At 22.6% G+C, this 24,041-nt stretch overlaps 2 protein-coding genes across 3 annotated transcripts in view; one reads left to right on the top strand and one right to left on the bottom strand.

Annotated features, from left to right (window-relative positions):
* LOC107072227 (U3 small nucleolar ribonucleoprotein IMP4) overlaps positions 1–24,041 on the bottom strand; it is a 37,468-nt gene that overhangs the window by 13,160 nt on the left and 267 nt on the right. Inside the window, exon 2 of the mRNA XM_015331986.2 lies at positions 23,539–23,636. The gene's annotated coding sequence lies outside the window, so the exon portion shown is untranslated. The remainder of the gene's footprint in view (positions 1–23,538; positions 23,637–24,041) is intronic.
* On the top strand, positions 3,357–23,661 carry e (nonribosomal peptide synthetase ebony). 2 transcript variants are annotated; one of them, XM_089171785.1, is made up of 15 exons: positions 3,357–3,818; positions 4,139–4,581; positions 8,852–8,965; positions 9,546–9,678; positions 9,928–10,206; positions 12,448–12,603; positions 12,664–12,890; positions 13,517–13,579; positions 14,953–15,166; positions 16,225–16,392; positions 19,137–19,333; positions 20,276–20,471; positions 20,925–21,285; positions 22,492–22,942; positions 23,494–23,661. In XM_089171785.1, exons 3-15 carry the CDS (start codon positions 8,933–8,935, stop codon positions 23,638–23,640), a joined length of 2,625 nt encoding a protein of 874 aa, XP_089027911.1. In that variant the 5' UTR covers positions 3,357–3,818; positions 4,139–4,581; positions 8,852–8,932; the 3' UTR covers positions 23,641–23,661. The 2 variants fall into 2 exon arrangements, with proteins under 2 accessions (XP_089027911.1, XP_089027913.1); XM_089171787.1 differs by lacking the exon at positions 8,852–8,965 and having other exon boundaries at positions 3,358–4,581.

Genomic DNA, 24,041 nt, shown 5'->3' with positions numbered 1-24,041 from the left:
GGTAAAAGGTTAAATTTATCAAATTCAATTGTTTAAGCCAACTTAAAAAGCCTAAGTTTAGCCTTGAAAGCGAAAACTGTTTTTCATTTTCACATAAGAAAAAACCAAAATTACTTTTCGAACAAACCATTTTACGAATATTTGTCACGTTTATGTTAAAATATCGACGTTTAAGTTATCGACGTTGATAAATTTATCTATTTTTTTTTTTTTTTTTAATAATTACCTCTAAAAAAATCTATGATTTATGATAATGACCTTTTAATAATTGATACTTTCTACGAAAAGAAAAATTATTTCCTGAATGACGTAAACATGATTGAGCAAAAAAAAAAACAGAAGAAGAATTTTTGTGTTTTTTCTCTTTTTTTTTTACTTTTTCGTTGATCGTGTCTACGTATTTGGAAAAAGTACATTTTTTATTTGAATTATTATATCGAAATATTATGAAAGCTCAAAGTTCACCATGTTGTTTGAATTTCAATGAAAATTTGATACTCATCCGTTTGATTTATAAAAAAAAAAAAAATAAAAATGAAATAAAAAATACAACGAATTGACGATGATTGATAGGTTGTTCAATTTTGATAACAAATGTAATGTTATACTAATACTTATACTTATACTTATCAAAGATCTGACACGTTTTACAATGAGAAAAAACACATCTTATCACAACTTGTTTCCTGTTTAAAAAAAAAAAATAAAAAGAAAGAATCACATTCCATCATTCTAATTAAACAATTGTTAAAATCAACTTTTTTTGTAATCTTAAAAAAATAAAAAGAAATGAGAATAACAAATTGATTTATAATATTTTTATAATATTACTACTAACCAATAAATTGGTAATTATATAAAAAATAAAAAAAATTATTAAAAAACAATTAAATTTCATTGAACAAATTTATGATAAAATTTTATTTACAGTATTTCTGTATAAAAGAAAACCCAATAGATAAATTGGGTTTTCTTTTAAAACTCATGATGATCACATTTTTCCTAAGTCAATCAAATTTATACGAAGAATAAAAAACAAATAAACAAATAAATAAATAAATAAAAAAATTATTAAAAAACAAACAAAATTTTATTGAACAAATTTATGATAAAATTTTATTTACAGTATTTCTGTAAAAAAAAAAAAAAACTCGATAAATAAAGTTCTCATAATGAATAATAATTAACTTATCATTTATGTAAACCTTGAAATAAAAAAAGAAAAAATAAGATAAAAATAAAACAAAGTAGATTATAATTATTTCCTGTAAAAACTGAATTTTCTTGATTAAAATAATTGCATATTGTAATCTAAAAAAAAAAAAAAAATTAAAACAAACCACAAGTATGTTAAAATAGTCTCGTCCAATGAAAAAACAGGTTACTCAAACTTCAAATCCTAAACAGAGAAGGTTTACTTTTTCTATCATATAAAACTTAAATAAACTAAATAAAAATAAATTAAATAAATCAAATTAAATTAAATTGAAATTAAATAAATAAAAATATTATTATTAATTAATTAATTAATATAAACAATTTAGTAAATTATAACAAAACCCAAAAATAATACACGAAAAAAGAATATATAAAAAGTGAGGTTAAGTTGTGTCAATGTGTAAACCTGAAAAGAAAAATGTGAAATAATTGAATCGTGATACAACGCCATCTATTGCAAATTTACAGTACCTAGTGACTTAAATAATCTCTAAATAATAAATCCATAATTGAGCAATAAAAAAAATAAACAAATAATCGTGATAAAAATCATACAAAATAGAAAATAAATTTCATGAAGATATTACTTGGGTATTTTCGAACTTTGATGGAAAACTACCATAAAAAAGATATAAAAATTAAGGTTATAATTGTGTTATCTATAAATCTGAGTAAAAAAACATGTGACGTAAATGTATCTAAATAATTCAATGGTAATAAAATGTCATCTATTGAATTTTTAGAAAATCAAGAGACTGGCAGATAACCTCAAATAACAAATCTTTAAATAATCGATAAGAAATAAAAAATAAACGCGGTAAAAACTATCCTACATTCTAAATTGATAAATAATTATAAAAAATACAAAAAATTTCATTAAAATGGACTCAAATTACTTTGAACTTCATCTTGAAATCAACAATATGACAAACATGTGACGTGGAAATTAATTGAAATAGTTGAATTGTAATAAAACGCCATCTATTGCAAAATTGCAGTACCTAAAGACTTAGATAACCTTAAAATCAATAACAAATCCTTAAATTAGCGATAAAAATACAAAATTTGATTAAAATCGTTTTGGTATAGTTTTGAACTTCATCTTGAAATCAATAAAATGACAAACGTGTGACGTGAAAATTAATTGAAATAATTAAATTGCAATAAAACGCCATCTATTGCAAAATTACAGTGCCTAAAGACTTAGATAACCTCAAAATAAATAACAAACCTTTAAATGAACGATATAAAATACAAAATAATCGTTTTCAAAACTATCCTACATCCTAAATTGATAAAACATCATGCAAAATATAAAAAATTTCATTATAATGGACTCAAATTACTTTGAACTTCATCTTGAAATCAACAAAATGACAAACGTGTGACGTGGAAATTAATTGAAATAATTAAATTGCAATAAAACACCATTTATTGCAAACTTTTAGTACCTAAAGACTTAGATAACCTCAAAATAAATAACAAACCTTTAAATGAATGATACAAAATACAAAATAATCGTTTTCAAAACTATCCTACATCCTAAATTGATAAAACATCATGCAAAATACAAAAAATTTCATTAAAATGGACTTAAATTACTTTGAATTTCATCTTGAAATCAAAAATATTACAAACATGGACGTGAAAATGAATTGAAATAATAGAATGGTAATAAAACGTCATTTATTGAATCGTTAAAAAGTCTAAAAACTCACAGATAACCTCAAAATAACAAATCTTCAAATTAGTGATCAAAAATAACCAAAAATCTACTTAAAAAACTATCCTACATCATAAATTGATAAAAAAACATCATAGAAAATAACGAAAAAGTTGATTAAAATCGTTTCAGTATAATTATGAACTTCATTTTGAAATCAACAACGTCAAAACTTGAATTTTAATATATTAAGGAAGATAGGGAAATTTGAATATGTAATAAGGAAAAAATGATAATCGTGTGGCGTCACAGAAAGCAAGCACAAACTAACCATAAGCCATCATTTTACCAGGGAGTCAGTAGTAGTAGTAGTAGTAGTAGTAGTAGTTGTAGTTGTAGTAGTTGTGTAGTAGTAGTAGTAGTAGTAGTATAGTTGGGGTCGCTGCTGTGAATGTATAAAAGCTGCTTGAGTTAAATGGGAGGATACAGTTCTATCTCAGTCACTGAGCGGAGAAAAGTTGATATCATCGATGAATAGAATTTATACGTGAAGAAATATCAAGAAGAAGAAGAAAAACAACAACAACAACAACAATAACAATAAGAAATAGAAGAAGAAAAAAAAACAAAAGAAGACGAAGAAGAAGAAGAAGAAGAAGAAGAACAAACCAACAACGTAAATTCCATTTCAACGTACACTGAATATTCAACTGAATTTTCTTCTTTTCCTCTCCTAACCTTCCCTTTTCTGCTCCCCCCCCTCATATCATTTACATTCAAACGATTACTGAAAATTGAAAGAAGAAGAACAAGAAGAAGAAGAAGAAAGAGGAAAGAAAAATCCAATTGAAGTGGAAGAAGATAAATAAAACAAAATAGAAGAAGAGATAACAGGTTCCACCCTGAGTCATTGAGTGTGTTCACCGATTTGTTTAAGGTGCCGTTCACACAATGCGACAAAGTTCATATTTAAAATAGGAAGTGAAAGAGAACAAAACATACACACATACACACATACACATACACATACATTACATTAAAAAAAATATTATCAAGTTTTCAAGTGAAAGATTTTATAAATGAAAGTTTCATTTCAATATATACAGATATATATGTATATGTATATAAAGAAACATAGTTTGGAGAGTTAACCGGCATTTTAATCTCCTAATATAAAAGTATAGGTAGTTCTCTTTTATATATATATATATACATGTATATATATATATAGGAGAAATTCTTTTGATTGGTTGAAAGAGGACACAACGAGGAGATTGTTGAAACCTGTGAAAGGACGACTACTACATTTACAATTACAACTACACGACGAGGTGGTTTTATACGTGAAACGAAAAACTACTTAAGGAAAAATAACTAAAAAAAAAGGGGGAATAACAGTTATTTGCAACGTGAAAAGTTACCTAAGGAAAAGTAACTAAAAAGATAACTATAAATATAACTAGAACGGGGAAATACAGTTATTTGATGTTTGATTGAGTGAACAAAATTACACATACACACACATAAATATATATATATATATTATGGATGTAATTTTTATCTCGTGTTATACCTAAAATATTTTATCTACAGTTGTGTGGTTAAATATAAGATAAAAAAAAAAAAAAAAAGATAAAATAAAATTAATAAGAAAAATAATCCAAGAAGATTTTGGAACGTGATTTTCTACATCTGACGTGGTGAGTACGAATATAATATTATTTATAATAATAATAATAATAATAATAATAGTATTTTATTTGTTATATTATAATAATAATATTTAAAAAAAAAAGTAATAGAATTTTGTTGATTTAATTAACAAACTAATGTAAAACAATTTACTAACAAATTATAACAAAATAATAGAATTTTCTTTGTATATATATATTAATTAATAATTTATATTAATATTATAATATAGTATTAGTATATTACACTAATATATATAGTATATAATACTAAAACTAGTACTAGTATTAGTATTACCATATTACTATATAATATTAATATAGTATTAATATATTTATATTAATGTATATAATATATATAATGTATATATATATATATATATATATATATATATATATATATATATATATATATATATATATATATATATATATTATATTACTATTACTATATTATATATTAATACTATATTATAATATTAATATATATATATATATATTAATGATATAATATAGTATTATATAGTATATATATATTAATATTATAATATAGTATTAGTATATATATTACACTAATATATATAATATATAATACTAATACAAGTACTAGTATTAGTATTCCTATATTACTATATAGTATTAATATATATATATAAAGGTTATGGAGTAATTGTGGCGATCATAATTGGCATATGCAACCGGTTTAAAAAGAGTTAATAAAAAGTTTTGAAAAGTTAGCAAGATATTTGAAATGTATATAATATAAATATATATGCATAAATTATGAAAATGTGTGTAATTGTATATGTATAAAAAATGTATAATTTGTTCATGTATTTTTTTATTATTTTTAGGTGTTACTTAATGTGTTATTTGATATGTTGTAAATAACTTCTATTTTGTTATACTAACTAGTTTATGTAAATGCTTATGTTCTATGACATAGAGTCTTTAGTAATTTTCTAGACATTTTATTACATGTCTATGCATGTTTTTCGAGTCGTTTACCTTATTCATTTAAATCAAACGTTTCCACACAAACAACATGTGTGTGTACTGTACGAATTACTAAAGTGAATAGCTAATTGTGAAACTTGAACAAAAACAAATATACAATAGCGTGTAATCATCTGTCCCACTTTCTAATACACGTAATTTTTCGTAAGAAAGAGGAAAGTTAAAAAAAAAAGCCAAAAAAAAAAATAGTAGGAAAAAATAAAGAAATATTTGTGAATGAAATTTTTAATGGGAAAATTAAAAAAGAAAATAATTTAGAAAAAATATATAATAATAATATAATAAAATATAATAAGTGTATAATAATACAAATATAATTATCATTTAAATAGTATTTTCTTTTTTTTTTAATTTGATCAATAAAAAAAAAATAGAATAATAAACAAAGATATTTCTCATAGAAATTTGTAATAGAAGAATTAAAAAAAAATGTAGAAAAAAAATATATAATAATAATAATAATATAATAAAATTAATAAGTGTAAAATAATACAAATTTAATTTCCATTTGAATAGTTTTTTCTTTTTTTTTAATTTGATCAATAAAAAAAAATAGAATAATAAACAAAGATATTTCTCATAGAAATTTGTAATAGAAGAATTAAAAAAAAAATGTAGAGAAAAAATATATAATAATAATAATATAATAAAATTAATAAGTGTAAAATAATAGAAATTTAATTTCCATTTGAATAGTATTTTCTTTTTTTTTTTTAATCTGTCCAATAAAAAAAAAAAAAATAGAAAAATTAAAACAACATTTAGAACAAATATAATAAAATTAATAAGTGTAAAATAATACAAATTTAATTTCTATTTTAATAGTATTTTTTTCTTTTTTTTTATTGTCATTAGACTAAATTGAAATACAAATTTATTTTTTGTTTTTTTTTTTTAATTATAATTAATTTGTTATTTCGAAAATTTTTACTTCTTTTTTTTTTTTTTTAAAGATCCTTTCAAATTTATTTAAAAAGTTTTTACTATTTTTTTTTTAGTTTTTTTTTTTTTTTTTTTTTTAAAGTACCACCATTGTCAGTTTAGTTTTTAATATACGTTTATTATTTTTTGGTTATAATTATTTATCGTTTAATTTTATAATTTTGTTTTTTTTAATAATTATTTTTATAATAAAATTTTGCTGTTTATAATTTCTCTCATTTTTCTCCCTGTGTTAATAATTTTATAAATAATAATAATAATAATATTAATAGTAATGATAATAATGAAAAAAAATTCGAAAAATTCGAAATAAAATTCCGAAACATTAACATTTTAACATAGATTGATTTGCAAGTGAAATTTGTGTCGGTTATCATCGTAATGAATCACACGAGTCCAGACAGACACAGACACAGACACACACAGAGCACAAAGCACGTAATTGTGCATTGCATAATCGTGCAAGTGCACTCTGATACAACGCTTACTGTTTCATTTTAATTGCAATACTGTTTACGTTGATATGAAACATTTATATTTTCCGTTTGATCGATTATCGTAGTGTTTATGTATTTAAATATAAAGTGTTTACTGTAAAAAATTAAAAAAAAAAAAAAAACAAGAAATAATAAAAATAAAAATAAAAAATAATATACATGATTTATAAAGAATAAAATAGAAAAATTATTACTGTATTAATAAATGTTAATAATAGAAATTAATAATAGAAGAATTTTCTCGTCAAAAATACCAAAAAAAGAATACAAATTGTTCAATATAATATTTAATTAATAAATTAATTAATTGCATAATATTTTTACAATATTATAATAATAATAATTGATTTATTTATTCATATTTAATTTGTAAATATATATATATATATATTAAAAAAATTCTCACCAAATATGAGCTCTTCATTTTAATAGGAAAATTCTCCGCATCGCAGTTTTTTATTTTTTTCTCAGTCCAATAGAATAAAATTCATATCTCATTATTTATTGATTGTACAGAAAAATGTTCTAGACAAATTTTGTAGGAAATTTAATGCTCTACAAAAAAGGTATCTTATAATTTTTTCGTAAATCTCACCATTTGAATGATATTGAAGATTGAAGTTTGATGATATTAAGACAAATTTCATTTTTGTTGATGAATTTTATAACTCGACAATAAATGATTATTATAAAATGCGCAATACAAATTTTTGTAGAAAATTAAGTGCTCTATAAAAATGGTGTCTTATGGTTTGCCGATTAAATTAAGCGTTCAAAAGATATTCAAAGACAGAAATCAGTATACATGAAAGTTTGATGATGAACGTATATATATATATGTATCTTATTATCAGTTTAGAATTTTAATGTTAAATAAAAGAATAAAACGGTAGGATCAGTGATCGGGTTCAATATCTTGAGCAGCTTGTTTCAACTTGAAGATTAAAGGTTAAGAAAAGGTCATCAACTTTGAAAAAGTAGGAACTTGTACTCTTGTTTCAAATTTTGAAAATTTAATCCGACAAATGTAACAAATTCGAAATTTTTCCTGTGGGTACGATAATTTTCCGGTGTGTACGATAATTTTACGGCCCTGTGTCGATCAAACGAATTAAAGTCTCTGGGATCACTGAGTAGGATATGTAATTGACACATGATTATACCAAGAACAATGTATCGAATACCCATTACTGATTATACGGCGCCATATCGAAAGCCATAAATCGGGATTAATGGGTTTACATTGGTAATCAACGTATTGGATTTTGTATTCCTCCAATATTTTTCTTCTTTTTTTTTTCCTCCTTTTTTTTTTTTTCCTTCTTCGTAATATAATTGGAAATCATTTTGCCGCGTTCTATCGACATAATTTACGTTTATCCAATCGATATTGATGATACACGATAATTAATTGCAGTGTTAGAAAAAAGCTGCATCCTTCCGTTTCTTTTTTTGTCTTTACTTTTTTTTCCTGATTTTTATTTTTTTTTTTTGTTAGAGCAAAGAAATAAAAAAAAAACAGGTGTTGAATCTGCTGATGTTTGTTTATCTTTACGACTCAGTTTATTATTCATTATTATTATTATTATTATTATTATTATTTTTGAATTGAAGAATATGAAAAAAGATGAAATATTTTTGAGAAATAATTTTTTTATATATTTTTTTGCTTATATTGTTTGTTTGTTTTTTCTTTTTACAAGAAGTAAAAAAAAGAAATCGTAAAACTCGTTGATGTTTGTTTATCGTCACGAATAAGTTATTATTATTATTATTATTATTATTATTAATTATTATTAATTTTTATTATTATTATTATTTAGAAAAGAAATAAGAAAAAATAAGAAAAATAACAGAAGAAGCAGAATAAGAAGAATATAAAAAAAAAAAGAAAATTATAGAAGATGAAATATTTTTCAAATATTGAAAATTTAGACGTAAGTGTTTAGTTTTGTTTTTTTTTTTCTTTTTTTCTTCCTGACTAAATTATTTCCAATATTCTTTTTTTTTTTCAAATTTTCAATTATAAATTTAATTATTTAATAATTTATTTAAAAAAAAAAATTAATAAATATTTATAAAAATGAATGAATAAATTTATATAAATTAATTTTAAAATTTAATAATTCATTTTTTATATTTTTATAATGTAAACAAATTTATAATAGAAATTAATTTTACACGTTCATCTAATTTTCTCACGTCGGTGAGAAAAAAAGAATGAATGCATGTGTGTATGTGTTTCTCTTTTTTTTTCCTTTTTTTTCTTTTTTTAAAATTATTTAAGCACATAAACTCACGTCGAATGATTTTATTTTTTTTTTTTTATTTTTTTTTCTTCTCTTTCGGTTTCATTAATTCAAACGAAAAACAAAAAGAAAAAAATTGCAATAAAAAATTATTCTTTTTAATGATTTATTTGCTTTCTAAATTTTGTTCGTTATATTTTTGTTTTATTTGCTTCGATTTTTGTGTTAATTTATTTTTCTTGTTTTTTTCTTTTTTTTTTTTTTTTAGATGGGTACTTTGCAACAACAATCTATTTTAAAAGGCCGCCAAGTGAACGGGAACGGTGAAGTTGAATTACTTCACAAATTGTTCAGTGAGATTGCAATTAGACATGCCGATGACATTGCTATCATTTTTGAAGGTAACCTAAATGATTAATTAAATAATATTATTATTGTTATTATTATTATTTTACCATACAAGATAAAAATTAGATTTTTCGATTGCTTATTTTTGGGTCTTTTATTAATTTTTTATTTCGATTTAATTTAAAAAAAAATTTTCTTTTTAATTCTTTCAAATCTTGAATAATAAATTTAATTAATTTATCAATTTATTTTTTATATTTATAATATAATAAAATAATGTCGTTTGAATTTTGTTTCTTTAGATGTCAATGGTGAGATTACTGAAATAACATATAAACAATTAAACAAATTAACAAACAAATTGGCTAGAACATTGAAAAAATATAATGGTAATACTGAAATAACTGGTCAACAATTAGTAGCAGTTTCTATGAAACCAACAGAAAAATTGCCAATCATTTTATTATCAATATTAAAAGCTGGTATGGTTTATTTACCATTGGATCCTGAATTTCCATCAGCTAGGTTGAAACATATTTTACAGGAAGCTGAACCTACTTTGGTGATGATCGAAAATGATGGTAAATATTATTTTTTTATTTAAATCTTACATTTATCATTAACAAACAAACAAATTAATAAACTAACAAACAAATTAATTAAGAACAAAATATTTTTCTTTTTTATTTCGCAAATTTTTATAAAAGTTTTTATTTCATTTCATTCCATTTCATTTTATTTTATTTTATTTTATTTTATTTGCTTTGATTTATTATTCATATTAATTATATATTTTTAGGTTAGATTAGGTTAATTGTATTATTTAGATATTAATTAAAAATTAATTATACAAGTTTATAATTAATTAAATATTAAATATTATTTATAGAATGTTTATATACATTCTTTTGTTTAAAATAAAATATATATATAAAATTCGAAAACTAACAAACTAATGAATAAAATTATAAAATAAAATATAAAAATAAATATAAAATACGTTTCGAATCGAATCGAGAAAAAGATAAACCTTGAAGATTTGGAAAAAATCATGGAACATAGCCGAAGGCTATTTTAACGAGGAGTGTACATTTTTCCGCTATTAGATTTACCGAGTTGCTACTACTTCCTGCATTATTTATTCAACATAACCTTGAACGTTAGAAGAATAAACAAGCTAATCCTTTTATTCTTTCCTCCCTGGCTTCCCACCCATAAACCCCACCTCACCCCACCCCATCCCACCAGTTGGTTTTCCAATTAATCTCGGTTTCTCATTTTTTTTTTTCGTTCAATCTGTACTTCTGTACATGTATGTACACTTGTACAGATATCTATGTGTCTGTGTGTTTTTTTTTATACACACATATATATATATATATATATATATATATATATATATATATATATATATAAATATATATTTTATTATTTTTTTTTATATTACTATTTTATTATTTATTTATGTACTAATTTATAATATATATATTTTTTATTTATATTAATATTTTATTATTTATTTATATACTAATTTTTTAAAATATAAATACTGATTTTTGATATTTATATATATTAAATTTTTTTTTATTTAAATTACTTTTTTATTATTTATGTACTAATTTATAATAATATTATAATTTTTTTTTATTTATATTACTATTTATTTATACACTAATTTATAGTATATATAATATACATATAAATATATAATATATATATATACAATATTTCATTTTTTTCTTTTATAAAATTTGTAAATATATATTAATTTTTGTTATATTACTAATTTTTAAAATATGTATACTAATCTATAATCGGAGTAATAATCAGACATTTTTCATAGTTCATAAACACCTAAAAATACATTTTAATATATATAATAAGATATTAAATATTATATTTTTTTCGCGACTCCAAGGGGATTCGATCCCACGACCTTTGGGTTGCGAAACGGTGACTCTAGCACCGCACCACAGAGCTATCCTGATAATTTATAATATTTATATATATATATATTTAATTATTCTTTTCATTTATATTACTTTTTTTTTAATTTGATACAATGATAATTTGATACAAAATGATCTGATACAATTTATTAATTTATCTTACATTAATCAAATGATCACGATCATTGATCTAACCATAAATCATTTTTATGATTGATCATAGAGACACGTATGAATTAAAACTTTGCGTATTGAATTATACTATAACAAATTTCTATTTCCCAAGTAGCTATCTTACTTTTTTTATGCAATTATTAGATTTATCGAGTTATCCTGACACATGATTTCACAATTTAATCCAATATTCAAATTTTATCATTCCTACTATCACTGTATAAACGTGACGTGTTACAACTTAGAACACGTTGATAAATATCTTGCTAATATTTTATTACTTTTTTTTTGTGTGCAATTTATTATTTCTTCAAGTTTAATTATCACGTCATATTAAGACATGTAATAAGAATGATGAGGAATAAAATAATTTTTTTTATTATTTATATACATTTATTTAGTTACGCCTGAATTATTACGCGACAAAATGATACATAGCGTGATAATAATTATGGCATATATATTTTCTACATTTGCTTTCTTTTAAATTTATGTTCATATATATTTGATTTATATATTATCCAATTTTTCTATACATTAACACATATCATAACATAGAAATAAATAATAGTAGAAACAGATTAATATTAGGTTATTAATTATGAAATGTCTAATTACTCAGATTATTTTCATGTCAAAATCAGACATTTCATATTTGATGACCTAATAAATCAATTTATTAATGTTAAATGATTTTAGTTAACAATTCGTTGTATGAGGGTACATTAACAAAAACTTATGAACAATTATTGGAAGAGGCAAAGTATGAATGTGACGATGATTTAATATACGATGATAATCCTAAACAATTGGCTATAGTACTTTATACTTCCGGTAGTACAGGAATTCCAAAAGGTAAAAATAATAATAATACAAATATAAACAATTTAATATTTTATTATTAAATATAATTAGGTGTGTTGTTACGTCATTCGACGATTTTAAATCGATTGAATTGGCAATGGCGTGAATTACCATATTCGACGGACGAAAATCGTTGTATATTTAAAACTGCATTAACTTTCGTCGATAGTGTACCCGAAATTTGGGGTCCTTTGTTAAAAGGACGTACATTGGTAGTAATACCTAAAGAAATTACCAAAAATCCTGAAAGATTCGTACGAACTTTGGAAAAATACAAGGTGAGCACAATTCATCTTTTTTTTTTTTTTTTTTGTAATATTAACTTGTCCGGAAAATTCGTACCGAATTCCGGTAGATGGCATTAAAGGTCTTTTGCTTAAAAAAAAAACCTGAAAAGTTCTGAAAAGTTTTGAAAGGAGGAAATTTGTAAATTACTCTTAAAGATGGTGAAAGATTGTGAAACAGAATGACACTTATATATAATTTAATATATATATATATATATATACTAACAAACAAAAATCTTAGATTGCAAAACATTTCAATCTTCCATCAAAATCAGCATCGAACTTTCCGGAACAATTTAATTTATTTACAAACGAATCTATTTATTTTTACGTTCATTGCCGGAGACGTAAAAGATAGGAAGGGGGGAATGAGAACGGAGAATAAATATTAATTTACATATGAAAAATAATAGCGTGGGATACAAAAAAAATTACACTTGTGCACAAAAAAAAAAACAGAAAAAAAAAGAGAAAAAAGGTGAGAACACGCACAAATAAGAAAATAAATCTTACGATGTCTAGTAAACAAGTAAAGTTAAAACATAATATATATGATATATAAGGCATATGTGAAATCTTTTATATACATTTCATCATCCATTTTTTTCTTTTTTCAGATAAGACGATTGGTATTGGTGCCATCCCTTTTACGATCTATGGTGATGTATCTCAAACTTCAGGTAAGAAGAATTATCTTTTATTATAATTAGGATTAATTATTTTATTATTATTTATTTTATATGTTTATTATTTTATTAAAATAATCTAATTATTATATTATATAATATTATTATTATAATTGGCATTAGGGAAACTCGATAAGTTCCATTGCCATATATATTATTAATATTTTTTTAATAATTTATTTTTTATTATTAATTTATTTATTATATGTATATTAGAATTTAAAATTGTTATACATAATAATATTAATAATATATAATTCTTAATAAGAATTATTATTATATATAACACAATTTTAAGTTTAATATATATTAATAATAATTAATTATATAACATTTATTATGATATATATTATATATTTTTTTTTCGCAACTCCAAGGATTCGACCCCACGATCTTTGAGTTGCGAACCGGTGACTCTAGCACCGCACCACAGAGCTATCGTAAACAAATATTTTAAATATAATATATATAAAATAATTATTATATATATAATATTTATATTATTTTAATTAATATACTAATATACGTTAAAAAATAAAAAATAAACGCGGGAATGTTCGAAGAAAAAAGATAAAAATAAAAATAAAAACTAACAAAATTTGTTAACAAAATATTAAAAATATCAAGATAGATATCAAGATAAATATCAAGATAAATAAATAGATTAAACGGGAATAAATACATAAATCTGTGATAATTATTACATGATGTAATAAAACGTGTATCTGTTAATTCTACTTTATTTAAGATAATTATTACATCGAGATAGATAATTATTTGTTGCAAAATATATCAATTTTTTTTTTAAGTTATATTTTTCTTTTTTTTTATTCTCTTCATTTGCTAATTAATTTGTGTGTGCTTTTATATAACATGTGAAATATGTTCTAACGTTTAAGTTTTACCAATAAATGGTTTATATTTCTAAATACTTTTTTTTACGTAATATCAAACTGATTGAGAGAAATTAATGTTGTATTTATTTATCTCGTATAATTAATGAAAATTTATTGAACTTTTGATCAAAGTTCAATTCGATTTTTTTTTTATAAAATAAAATTGAAGTTTGTGGATACTCTTGAAAAAGTTTTTAATTAATTGTAAGACAATAAGGTTTTTTTTTAGAAATCTTTGAATTTTTTTATGAAAAAGTTTTCTGTATGAATCTTTGAATTTTGTTTTATCAAAAATTTTGTCACAAGAATCTTTTTAACAATCTGTTAGAATTATTTTTAATGTTTATACTCAGGAATTTTTAATAAAAATAAAATTCAAATTCTGTCGATACTTTTGAAACATTTTGTAATTAATTGTAAGACAAAAAGTTTTCTAATGAATATATTCGAATTATTGTTGAATGTTTATAGAATAAACAAAGTGCTCTACTACCTTCTTTGAAACTTTGGATTTGTTCCGGTGAGACATTATCGATTTCCCAAGCAACCGAGTTTTTTGTAACTTTCCAAGGCGATAATAGGATATTAGCAAATTTTTATGGTAGCACAGAAATCATGGGGGACGTCACTTACCATATAATGAAAAGTCTCAGTGATCTACAATCGTTGGAAAAGGTACCAATCGGTAAGTCAATTATGCAACATTTATTTTTATTCTTTTTTCCTATATATATATCTCTAAACATTTTTTTTATTTATATATGTTAATTATATTTTATTTATATATTATATATTATTAATTAGGGTTAGGAACTCGTAAGTCTCATTGCCATTTTTATATAAAATATTAATTATATTAATATATTTAATTTAAATTATTAATTAATTAAATCATTTAAATAAATTATATTTAATATTAATATATATTAAAAAATATTATATTATAATATATATATAATATATATATTAGTAAATATAAAATATTATATTATATTTTTTTCGCGACTCCAAGGGGATTCGATCCCACGATCTTTGGGTTGCGAAACGGTGACTCTAGCACCGCACCACAGAGATATCATTATAAATATAATATATATAATTATATATAATAATAAATATTATATTAATATATAAAATAATTTATATAATTATGTGTATATAATTTATTAATATTATATTAATTATAATATAAATTTCATATGTGATATTAATTTATAAATATTAATTATTATTAAAAATTGTCACATCTTTTCTTATTTTTGATCATCACCATATCTAATTAATTTTAGAACCTAAATGAAAAAAAAAGAAAGGAATTTTATAAAAACCTAACAATCCAAATTCATTCAATATTGACCCTGATTAATTAAAATAGAAACAAAGTCACATTAATAGTAATTTAACATAAAACATACACACACACACACACACACACACTTGATTGACAACGATGTCAAGAACGGACTTTTATTTATTTTTTTTCACCGGAAATACGTTTGTTCTATTTTATTTTATTTTTTTATTTCTCTTTTTTTTTTTTTTTGATTATAAATAAGAGGCCCTTGAAACGTGTTTTATTTATTTTAAACAACATTTAAACGTTTTCACTTACTTTTTCATTCTTTTTTTTACATTTTCATTGTATTGTTATAATTAATAATAATAATATATTTATGATAGATATTTTTTTAATAATTTTATAGTTGGATTGTGTAGAGATTTTGTTTATTTGGTGTTTTTTAGGCAAACCTTTGGACAATTGCATCGTTTATTTGGTTAACGAGGAAATGCGTTTGGTTCCTCACGGTGAAATTGGTGAACTGTTGGTTGCTGGTAAAAATTTGGCAGCTGGTTATTTACGTGATCGAGAATCCCATAGATTTTTGGATAATCCCCATGCAATAGATCCAGGTTCGTTTTCATATTTCATTTATTTTCTAATATTTTCATTTTTTTTTTTTTCCATATGATTGACTCACAGAGTCTTACATCCCCATAGAAAATAAACTACGTTTACAAATGAATTTATATAGATAAAATATACTTCGTATTTAAATCATGGTGCAACTAAACGTTTATAAAAAAAAAAAAAAAAAAAAAAAAAATACACAAATTCTTTGCCCTCTTTTTTATTTTTATTTTTTTTTTAACTATTTTCTATTTTTCTATTCCCTATGTGTATTGAATTCTCATTGTAATTATCTCTTATTAACATTACTCAATATCTATTGAAAATATTTCATATTTCTGTTTGGTTTTTTTTTTTTTTTATTTAAATTCATAATTTTCTCATTAAAAAAAAAAAAAAAAAAAAAGGTGCGTGCATATTTGTATAATTTATTTTTGTTTTTGTTTGTTTTTTTTTTTTTTTATTTTCTTGTTGCAGTAATCACAGATCATATGCGTTATATGCGTGTATAGAGTAATAGTTAACAAGATACAATCTGGTATAACATGGTTCATAAATAAAACCACACTTCTATAATTTTCCTTTCTTTTCTATCTTGTAAAAATATTAAAAAAAAAAAAATAAAAAAAATTAATCAATTGCTATTACGCAGGTGTGCAGAAATTCATTGATATCGGATAAAAACTAAATGTCAAATCAGATTTTATTCGATTTCATAGATAAACACATATTTACATATATATAATAAATACGTGATTAAGTTAATTAATCGAGACTTACAATATATATTTTTTTTTCTTTATTTAAATTTAGAAGTTAATTAAAGTTAATTTATTCTATTACTCTTGTTTTCATATTATTAATAAACGTGTGCATCTAAGCGAATTATTTAGTACAATCTGACCGATAATTATTACTTCCTTAAAATATGAATTATAAAAGTGTCTTAACAAACCAACCAAAAAAAAAAAAACGAAAGGAAAATCAAATCTAAATCTATGAATTAAATAAATGAATAAATAATAAATAAAATACAATTAACAAAATGTGGGTGTAATAAAATAAAAATAAAACATAAATCAAAATAACTGAAATAAAAATAAATAAAAAAATTATATATATATATATATATAATTTACTAAAAATGGGTTTCAATATTTTTCATTTTTTTTCTTTTTTTTTTTTGATGTGTAATAAAATTAAAAAAAATTAATTAATTAAAAATAAATATATAATAATATACTAAAAAATATATATATATAATATACTAAAAAAATATATAATAATATATATATAATTAAAAAAAATATATATAAAAATACTATATTAAAATATATAATAATATATTTAAAAAAAAAATATATATATATATTAAATACAGTTCATAATATTTTATTCTTTTCTTACAATTTTTGTTTCTTTTTTTCTTTTTTTTTTTTTTTTTGGTACGTGATAAAATAAAATATTAGTTTTTTTCTTTCTTCTTAAATTTTAGTATTTTATTATTTTTATTATTTTTATTATTATTATTTTTTTTTTAAATAGAATACTCGAGATTATTTCTTACTGTAATTATTACGTACTGTAATTATTTATACATATGTTGTTTAAATACGCATGAATGATTATTTTGTAACCACGATAATGGGAATGTTAGATTTATAATATTGTTATTACATTTTACAGTTTACATTGTAATAATACGAAATCTAACTTTCGAAATTATAATAAGAATCTATTATATTATTATTATTATTAACTATTCTAATGTGAATTAATAATTAGATTTCATTTCTATAAATAAGTGTGTCACGGCTGTATGTTATATTCACAATGAATGTTAAACATCAAGGTTTAATATATCAATTAGTATTATCATTGATACGTATAAATAATCATAAACAAAAAAAAAAAAGTAAAACAAAAAAGCAAAATGAAAAGAAAAGAAAAGAAATTTTTGATAAAAACGAGATTCATTTTCTTATCTCCGTTTCGTTTTTTCTTTTCCTTCTTTGTTCTTCATTTTTTTTTCTATTTTTTTTTCTATCTTTTTTTTTCTTTTTTTGTTATTCTAACAATAAATTATAATTTCAAATTAACATTTCACAAGGTTTCCAACGTATCTAACCTAATAAATATCTTTTTAGTGGTGTTCTTGAGAAAGAAAAGGAACAAGAAAAAAAGAAAATACAAAGAAAGAAAAAAAAAAAGAAAAAAGTAGAAAAAGAAAAAAAAAAGAAAAGGAAAATTTTCCACATACGTTTACGGTTACAAATGCAATGGATTGATCGTTCCAGATAACTAAATCGATTTAAACGAACTAACCAACGTGAACAAATTTAAACTGGTTTTATAATCGATTACAAAAAAATAAAAATAAAAAAATAAAAAAAAAATAAAATAAAAATAAAAATAAAATAAAATAAAATAAAAATTTTAAAAATATATATATATATAATAAAATACTATAATATTAAAATATAAAATAATATACTAAAAAAAAAAATAAAAAAATAAAAAAAAAATTTAATATTCTTTCTTTATTTTTTTTTATTTTTATTTTTTTTTTTTGGTGTATGATAAAATAAAATATTATTTCTCTTCTTCTTAATTTTTTATTATTCTATTTTATTGATTTTTTATTATTTTATTTTATTGGTGTTTTTTATTATTTTATATTTTTAGTTTATTTTTTTAGTTTTTTGTTTTATTCCTTTGGATTTTTTTTTTTTTTACTTGTTAACAGAATACTCGAGATTATTTCGTACCGGTGATTATGCAAGAATCGTCAAAGGAAGTATGGTATACGAGGGGCGTGTCGATTCGCAAGTCAAAATTCGAGGACACCGAGTTGATTTATCCGAGGTGGAAAAAATTATTTCGAGACTATCGGAAATCGATAAAGTTGTCGTACTTTGTTACAAACCAGGTGACATATCACAGGTAACAATTCCAAATATATCAACAGTATACACACATATATACATATACATATATTTAATATATTTAATAAATTTAATAAATTTAATAAATAAATAATTATTAAATATATTAAATTTATAAATTCAAATTTATTATATATATATATATATTATTATTATTATTAACTGTACCGCGATCCTTCCATTCACGGTCTTCGTATCCTATTTCTTTCAAGGTCCCTTCTAAATTTTATATATAACAACTTATACCGCCATCTGTTAGAATCTTATCGAACTAACAGAGATAATCATGACTCTTTGTTTATAAACAAATAATTCGCGATTAATAAAATAATATTGCGATTATAAATTGAGATATAAACTATCCTATCTTTCAAGTTAGATGAAACTGCACACAGTGTGCAAAATTTGATTAAAATCGGTTCAGTAGTTTAGAAGTCCATTGCGGACAAACAACGTGACAAGTAATTTATATATATAAACTATCCTATCTTTCAATTTGGATGAAACTGCACAGAGTGTGCAAAATTTTATTAAAATTGGTTCAGTAATTTAGGAGTCCATTGCGGACAAACAACGTGACACGTAATTTATACATATTAAGATATTGAAATCTCTAGCACTTGAATACGCTATCTGGTGGCTAAATTGAAAATTAGAGTACATAAGCCAAATTTTGCTATGCCACGCCCTTGCCAAAGATCCCAATAAAAACCCCAAACATAACTTTCAATTATTTCTTTTTTAAAATGAAAATATTTTGCGTCATATCTATTGATAATATAAATAAATAATTATTATAATATTAAATGAATTATTATTTATTATATGTAAACACACTTTTTCTACGTTTTTTTGTTTGTTGTGATGTAATATTTGAAAAAAAAAAAAAGAAAAACAAAAACAATGTATCTTTTCTTTTCTTTTTTCTTTACTAAAACAGGAATTATTGGCGTTTATAACGGTAAAGGATGATACGAAGATTTCCAATCGAGAGATCGAAGTTACATTGCAAAAGAGAATGCCAATTTATATGCAGCCGCAAGTTATAATCGTTAATCACATACCACTTTTAACGAACGGTAAAACGGATCGACAGACACTTCTAAAGCAATATGAATCATCTATGATAGTTAATGGTAATTAACGTATTTTCTCTATCCTCTTTCCTAGTTATTTGTTTTTTTTTCTTATTCTTATTCTTATTTTTATTCTTATTTTTATTCTTATTTTTATGTTTCCTTTAATCCACCACTTATTTTCTTTTCAATTATCAAACCCCAGACACACGAGTTATTTCATAAGAATTTCAAGAAATTCTTGATTTACACGACGTAACATTTGTCTGCGATTATTATCATTATCATCATCATCATCAGTTTGATCTTTAAATAGTTAAACATTTTCTATACAAATGTTGGTAAATGACTTTTTAACAATTCAACTCAACAACAACAACAACTCACACAATTTTATCAAATCTCTCACGTGTCTGTCTCTCTGTATTTTTATTTCCTATGTTGTTGTTGTTATTATTATACATAATGATGATTATTTCTTTTATCAAACAATGTTTGCATTTGTGTTTGTAGGAAACAACGAAATAGCTAATTGCGATTATACAGGTGTATCTGAAGAAGATCTATCCAAAGCTAAAGTATTGTTTCCCACGATTGCAACGGTGATTGGTGCTAGCAGTCGTGGTACGGTTAATTTAAATGGAAACTTTTACGAATTAGGTGGCAATTCATTGAATTCCATTTATACCGTTACGAAATTAAGAGATCAAGGTTATTACATAGGTATTACTGAATTTATTACTGCTAAAACAATGAGTGATATATTAAGACTGATGAAACGTAACGTTAACGATGATAATTTGAAAGAGAACATTGACGAGGAACAAAGATATTGCGAAATGTTGAACGATTCTCACAAAGATGATGCCATTAAGTGAGTATTGTTATCGAATAATTTATAGAGGGTAGAGGTAAGGAGTAACATCTCTGTATATGAAAAAATGTCCGTCGAAATGCATTCAATTAGGGGTGGCGCCACAGTAGCTTGAGGGTAAATTTTAAAGGAAGCGCCAAATATTATTAGAGTAGGATTGAGAAATAAACAATTACAATACATTTACAATTGCTACATTCATACCATACCAAGTGTCTACACTAGCGCCATTCTGGAAGCTTTTTGAACTATTATTTATAGCATACGCTGGATACTTTTTCAAATTTTCTCCCATAAGAGATGTTACTTCTTACCTCTACCCCCCGTACTTGGCATACTTCAATTCGTTTACAATTGCTACATTCATACCATACCAAGTGTCTACACCAGCGCCATTCTGGAAGCTTTTTGAACTATTATTTATAGCATACGGTGGACACTTTTTCAAATTTTCTCCCATAAGAGATGTTACTTCTTACCTCTACTCCCCGTACTCGACATACTTCAATTCGTTTACAATTGCTACATTCATACCATACCTTTTGTCTACACCAGCGCCATTCTGGAAGCTTTTTGAACTATTATTTATAGCATACGCTGGATACTTTTTCAAATTTTCTCCCATAAGAGATGTTACTCCTTACCTCTACCCTCCATACTAATAATATCAAAAATATCTTTTTATATACTGGGTGTCCTATATAAACTGAATTCAAGAACTAATACGTCGTACATAACACTGTAAAAGCAAAAATGTAGTGTCATTTAAAAGAAAATTACTAAAATAGCATTAAAAAATATTAAAATATTTTGTTATACTAATTTTTTGTTGTAATTTATTATAATTAATCAAAGCTACATTAACTTTTATTTCAAAATAATTTTTTCTGGTCAAATTATCGCAAGAATTAGAAAAATCGTGAATACATTTATATGAGACACCCTGTATATTAATACACGCGAAATATTTTTATTAAAAAACTTATATAACGTTCCCAAGTATTTTGAAATAATTATACAACTTATTTTTTAATTATATACCAACCTATGTATAATTAAAAGTGTGGTTAATTAAAAGTGAGGTTAATTAAAACGAACACGACAATTATTTCGCATATTACGTAATCCGATACCGATATTTTGATTATTATTATTATTTATAAACAATCAAATTATGTTTTAATATTTTATCATAATATTTTACAGGATTATTACAGAAAGTTTTTATTCTAAAGCCGATTTAGAACAATGGTTGATAGATGACATTAAAAGGGAAGATTATAAATTGTTAATGGACAAATTATGGGAACCATTGGTTGAAAAAGATTTGAGTTTCGTCGTGAAATCATCGCAAAATGATCGTGTGATTGGTGTTGGTTTGAATTTTGATCTATGGGACGAACCGGAAGTTGAAATTGATTCGAAATTGTCAATAATATTCGAATTTTTGGAATATTTGGAAAAACCAATTCGTGAGAACAAATTGCCTAAAGGTACCGGACAAATTATACATAATTTCATGATGGCGACTCATGCCGATTTGGCACCTGCCGAAAATGTTATTGTCATGGGAGAAATGGAGGAATATTGTTTAAGAATTGCTAGAAAGAAGGAATACGCTGGTATCTTTACCACAAATACCAGCCCCTTAACACAGGTAAAATTGTATTTTACTTTATCGGTAATTAGAGTTTCTAACTTATCGACTATTACAATTTTTAAAATTCGCGCTCTTTCCATGTTAATAAATTTTTTTTTTAATTTCTTCTAAATTAGTTTCCATATACGAAAATTATATTTAAATATTTGAAAATAAAAAATACTGCGAATTTCGAACAATTGTTTTAGTATATGATGAAATAATTGAATAAATTATTTACTTATCGACTGTGTTACAATTTTGAAAATTCGCGCTCTTTTTATGTAACCATTTTTTCCCCCTAAATTTGAAAATATGTTTCCACATACGAAAATTATATTATAAAATGAGATTGCGAATTTTTAAAAATTGTTTTAGTATAGGATAAAATAATTAAACAAATTATTTACTTATCGACTGTGTTACAATTTTGAAAATTCGCGCTCTTTTTATGTTACCATTTTTTCCTCTAAATTTTACAAAATGTTTGAAAAAAAAGTACTGCGAATTTTTAAAAATTGTTTAAACATATATAACAAAATAAATAAATATTATTTTTATTATTTTAGCAACTTGCTATAGATGTATATGCATATGAAACAATGTTGACGTACCGAGTGAATGAATATGTTGCATCGGATAATTCAAAGCCATTCTGTAGGGCACCAGACACTCAAGTGGCAATTTGCTCATTGAAAATGATCGACACTAACTAAACAAGAAGATGAACAAGAAGATGAACAAAAAGAAAAAAAAAAAACAAGAAAAATAATTGCAATTTATTACTCTGTAAATAGCTTAGCAACTGCCCCCTACATTTCCTTTTAACGTGTACGAGCGACATCTATCGGAATCTTGCAGAACTATTTCATGAAAACTTCAATGATAATTAAATCATGAATCACATGATAATTTTCTATTAATATTATAAATAATTAAAATAAATTACAATAAATATATGATTAATAATTATATAATAAAAGTTAATAATTAAGATTTACAAAAAGAAATATAACCAAAAAATTATTATTCATAATTTTCGATCATTTTCTCTTACCTGTCAAACTAATTCTACTGTTTGTTGTTGTTCAATTATTAATAAAAATGCTAAATGTCG

Source organism: Polistes dominula, unplaced genomic scaffold, assembly GCF_049000335.1.
Source record: "Polistes dominula isolate Pdom_NZ unplaced genomic scaffold, Pdom_raw_medaka contig_84, whole genome shotgun sequence".
NCBI lineage: Eukaryota > Metazoa > Arthropoda > Insecta > Hymenoptera > Vespidae > Polistes > Polistes dominula.
Note: the sequence above shows the minus strand (reverse complement) of the source record. Positions and strands in the feature narration are given on the sequence as shown.

What these genes read in the sequence shown, in the direction of transcription:
- e (XM_089171785.1), top strand. Translation starts at nt 8,933, where the DNA reads ATGAAATATTTTTCAAATATTGAAAATTTAGAC. An exon ending in AACCAGGTGACATATCACAG is followed by an intron (nt 19,334 to 20,275) that starts GTAACAATTCCA and finishes TTACTAAAACAG; the next exon opens with GAATTATTGGCGTTTATAAC. An exon ending in CACAAAGATGATGCCATTAA is followed by an intron (nt 21,286 to 22,491) that starts GTGAGTATTGTT and finishes AATATTTTACAG; the next exon opens with GATTATTACAGAAAGTTTTT.